Genomic DNA, 4,729 nt, shown 5'->3' on the forward strand with positions numbered 1-4,729 from the left:
CTGGGGCTCTGGGCAGGAAGGGTCTCCCCAACACTGCATCCAGGGGGCTGGTCTCTGGGACAGGAGAGCTCACCCCAGGGACCCTGCCACCCAGCCGTCCCTGCGCACGGGGCCTGGCGCCCCCACCAGCAGAGAACAGGAAGGGGCGCCTCTTATCCTCTTGCCCCAGAAGCAAGCAGGGGCCTCACCTGAGCTCACCTGCGTCCTCCCAGCCCCTCCCTTTCCTTTGTCCTCAAGTGAAGTGATGTGACTATGTCCCCTCCTCTGCCTGTGGAGCAGAAAACGCCACAAACACGAACAGGATAGCATCGCGGGGGCTGGGGCCCGCAGGCAGGGGCTGGGGCAGCGGTCATGCCAGTAGGGGCTGGGGCAGCGCCCTGGCCAGCAGGCGTGCCACCTCTCCTTCACCTGCCCTCCCAGGTCACTGGGGACCAGGCCGTCTATGAAAACGAGCTGGTTGCAGCCCAGGATGTGAGAACCTGGAGCCGTGGCTCCATCACCCGCGACAGTACCTTCAGGTAAAGGCCTTCGCTCGCCTGACGCCGCTCCTCTAGGCCGAGCTGCCCTCCCGGCATAGACCAGGGGTTGGTAGGTGAGTCCTCGGTCCCCAGAGCCCGACTCCACGGGACGATTCCTGGCGACCAGAGAACCTGTCACCTGCCTGACTCCAGTGTTTCTTGCCTCCAGATGTTTCTTGTCAACTGTCCCCCCTCCTGGACCTCCGTTATGGTTTCATCTTCGTATCAAATCCCTGTCTGATCTTCCCCGACTGCACTCTCCACCAAAGGCAGCTGTTTCTCCAGGCCCATGTCTGTTCTCGGGCGTCTCTTACATCTTCCTCTCCTAAATACTGACCCCCTTTCCACAATGGTCTCCCCAACTCAAATAGAGCCCCTCCACCCCCAGGCCAGGAACCACGCCCACCATGTTGACAAGCGTGTCCAACCCCTGGCACTCAGTAGTTCCTCGCATGACACACAAGGGGCCCCGCCCGCCGGGGAGCGGCTGACGCCTCTTTCTCTGCAGGCTCCGCGTCAGCTGCACCTACCCTGTGAGCAGCAGCGCCCTCCCCGTCAACGTCCAGGTCTCCCTCCTCCCACCGCCCCTTCCAGAGACCCAGCCCGGGGCCCTCACCCTGGAGCTGCAGCTCGCGAAAGGTGAGACCCTCTTGGCCGGAGCGCTTGGCTGCAGCCCGAGCCCGTCGCTCTTCGGGGCCTGGAGACCCTGCCTGCGCCACGGACACTTGCTAGAGGCGTTGGCGTGGGCGATGGCCCGTCTCACGCAGCCCCGGGCGGCCTGGCTCCGTCCTCTTCCCCTCACTGTGGCCTCTTGCAGATGGAAACTACAGCGCCTACTACCGCGCGGGTGACTACCCGGTGGTGAAGTTGCTCCGGGACCCCATCTACGTGGAGGTCGCCCTCCGCCACAGGACCGACCCCGACCTGGGGCTGCTGCTGCATCAGTGCTGGGCCACGCCGGGCCCCGACCCCGGGCTGCAGCCGCAGTGGGCGCTGCTGGTGAACGGGTGAGCGGCTGGCGCCTGTGCCCGAGGCAGCCCCCCCAGGAAGCCCCCTCCCCCTGACTGGGTGTTGTGCTTAGATGCCCCTACGCCGGAGACAACTACCGGACCCAGCTGATCCCCGTCCCGGAGACCGAGAGCCTGCGATTCCCTTCCCACGCCCAGCGGTTCAGCATCTTCACCTTCAGCTTCGTGGACGCGGGGGCCGGACGGGTGCTCGGGGGGCCGGTATGATGCTCCTTCCCTGTCCCCCGGCAGGGCTCTGCACCCCCACCTCCATGGTGTCCACGTGACGCCACTCCTCGGCCAAGCTGGCCTCCCAGGTTGGCTGCTGGTGCTGCCTCAGGACGATCCCGGTACCAGTGACCCCGTGGCTTGGGCTTGGGCTTGGGCTGCCGGGACCTTCTAATGCCTCTGCACAGCCTCTGGGGGAGATGGGGCTCTCGGCCTCTCGGGATGAGGGGCTACCCCGTGACCCCACTCTCTCGGCTCCCAGGTGTTCCTGCACTGCAGCGTGTCCGTCTGCCAGCCTGCGGGGTCCCCGTCCTGCGTGGCCTGCCCTGTGACCAGGCGTGAGTATCCGAGCTCGCGACACGCATCCCAGGTTAACCTTCCACCCCGAGTGCACGGGACTCAGACTGGAGATGAGCCTATTAACGAGGCCTCTCCAAGGACTTCTATGAGGCTTCCGAATCCCAGGCCTTTTAAACAGACGCTAAAAATCCTCCAGCAACTCTCAGCCTTAGCGTTTTCCGTATGAATTTTCACTAGGCCAGGAGTCCAACTGGTTCATGGCTCACATGTGGCCTGATTCTTACACACACACACACACACACACACACACACACACACACACACCCCTCTACCTGGCCAGCTTGTAAAGGTAGACTCTACACCTGCTTGAAGCACCTCTTGCCACGTGGCCTGAAGATCTACAAGTGGACATGACTGGAGGCTTAGAATATGCGCTGTAGGGAGGCCCAAAGCTCGCGCGCGCGCGCGTGTGTGTGTGTGTGTGTGTGTGTGTGTGTGTGTGTCTCCGCCTGATCCACTAACATTTACTGTCTCGCCCTTGAATTAATAGGACCCATGTCCCCTGAAGCTCTAAGGCTCTGCTGGTACAAACACACACACACAAACCTGTTAAGTATCGCATGTCTAACTCCAATGATCCCGCATCCACATCCCTCCCGAGAACTAGAACCAACTTGTCCAAGGCCCCGTCGCTGGCGAAAGACGCGGAATTCAAACAAAGCTCTGCTCTGTGAACTGATCGCCAGTTACCTTTGTATCGCGGTGTTCATAGGCTATTTATTGTCTAAGTTACTGTTCAGGAAAGAAGGGCAGGGCAGGGCAGTCTGACATGACCTGGAGGCCCCCATTCTGGTGCCATGAGGTAACAGCGCTACATGAAGCCTGTCTCGCTCAGATTCCTATTAACGTCCTAATAGGAGGTGTAAGACCTGCTCATAAGAGGTTTAGTGTGTGAGACTTCACATGGTTTTTTCTTCAGGCCGGAGCAGAGCTGTCCATGTTGAGGAACCCTGCCTCACACCGGACTCTCACTCCCTGACCCCCCACAACCCCGTGAGCAAAACCCTAACAAACCCCCCTCCCTCTCCCTCCAACAGGAAGGAGAAGCTCTGACGCCCATGACCCCAACAGCACCGCCTTCATCTCTAGCCAGGGCCCCATGATCCTGCTCCAGGCCACGGAGGGCCCTTCCGGAAAGCTTCCTAAATACTCAAGTGAGTGGAAGACTTAAGGGCCCACCTGGACCAGGGGGCAAACCAAAGCTTCCCCTCCCTCACCCCTACTTCCCTTCCCCTCCCTCACCCCAGGTCACCACCCTTACCTCCCCTCCACCAGGTTCTGCGGGACACTCAGGGACCCTGTGGGTGGCTGGCCTCTCCGGGACCGTCGTTGTGGGAGTCTTGGGCCTGACCTACCTGGCTGTCAAGAAGTGGAGCTGAATTCCTCAGACCAAACGCACTAATAAACCGAGATTTCACCAGCAGCCCGTGCCCGCGTCTCATTGGCAAGGCTGGTCTCTTTGGGTAGCTCGTTGCCTGTCTGCGGTTGGCATCTCTCCTTTCCAGCTTGAGGGCAAGGAAGGGGTGTGTTTTACCCACGCACAGAATACAAACCGTGGCACCCTAACCTCCCACCCCAGCCCTTCTCCCTTCTGAAGGGAACACCCTTTCAGTAGTTTCACGGTTAGCTGATGACTCGGTGTTCGCAAGAACTAAGCATCTCAGACCGAGCAGAGATGTGCTCAGTGAAACTCTGCCCACGGTCGCGCTGGGGCAGAGCGGGTCTGTGGGAGTCACGGCGGGAGACACTTTCTTCTCAAGACGAACATCCCGCTCCGGGAGCTCCGTGGGAGCACGTGCTGTGGGTCACGCTCAGGGCAGTCTCCCCTTCTCCCAGGGCAGCCCTGCAGGGCACCTGGTAGACCAGGTGTCCCCACTCCTCGGCAAGAGGGAACTTTTGGTTGCCTGTGTCTATCATCTTGGCTCTTAAACAGCTGCTTTGTGGTCAAACCAGGCCCCCTTCACACCGCTGAGCAGGGGACAATATTCACTTCACTGACAGGGGCACTAGATGGGGACCGGAACCACCCCAGATGCTTGCGACACACCCGAGTCCCGTGAAGACCGAGTAAGGTGGGCACTCGCCCCCAATTCCCAGGATCTGGGGCAGATAGAGGTCGAATAACGCGCCCTCTAACACCAAGCAGCTGGAACGCGGGCCAACTCCATCTTGCCCTGAGAGCACTGGGCTCTCGGTGGGGCTGCTTTGCCCAACGGGAGTTCGGAGGCCTGTCTGTCCGCCCGATGCTGGCGCTGTGGCGGCCTTGCAAACTCAGAGACCTACAGGAACCTCACTGGGGGCCTGAAATGAAAGCCTTTCACTAAAGAGCAGTTTACAGAGGGTAGTTGTGTCCTGGGCCGGTATCTTTCTTGGCAAAGATCAACTTTGATCTTTATTTAGAGCCTACCATCTTTTTGCAAACACACCTGTGGAATGTCGGGGTAACATGTAACTTCCCTTTTCCCAGACCCCTCAGGGTCCAACAAATGGCATCAGGGCAGAGACCACAAATTCCCTCACTGTTAATTGTTGGCTGTTCGCTATCCTATGCCCACCTGTGTCAAAGAAGCATGTGTCTATCATTTTACTTTTTATCCAATCCCAGAGGTTCTAGCC

At 59.8% G+C, this 4,729-nt stretch overlaps 1 protein-coding gene across 1 annotated transcript in view; it reads left to right on the plus strand.

The window, feature by feature from the left end:
- ZP4 (zona pellucida glycoprotein 4) overlaps positions 1-3,492 on the plus strand; it is a 5,839-nt gene extending 2,347 nt beyond the window's left edge. Inside the window, exons 3-9 of the mRNA XM_005881347.1 lie at positions 421-518; positions 1,027-1,157; positions 1,336-1,525; positions 1,600-1,747; positions 2,016-2,091; positions 3,151-3,267; positions 3,407-3,492. Coding sequence (XP_005881409.1) covers positions 421-518; positions 1,027-1,157; positions 1,336-1,525; positions 1,600-1,747; positions 2,016-2,091; positions 3,151-3,267; positions 3,407-3,492 — 846 coding nt within the window. The remainder of the gene's footprint in view (positions 1-420; positions 519-1,026; positions 1,158-1,335; positions 1,526-1,599; positions 1,748-2,015; positions 2,092-3,150; positions 3,268-3,406) is intronic.
- The last annotated feature ends 1,237 nt before the right edge of the window (positions 3,493-4,729 follow it).

This window comes from Myotis brandtii, unplaced genomic scaffold (assembly GCF_000412655.1).
Source record: "Myotis brandtii unplaced genomic scaffold, ASM41265v1 scaffold679, whole genome shotgun sequence".
Taxonomy (NCBI): domain Eukaryota; kingdom Metazoa; phylum Chordata; class Mammalia; order Chiroptera; family Vespertilionidae; genus Myotis; species Myotis brandtii.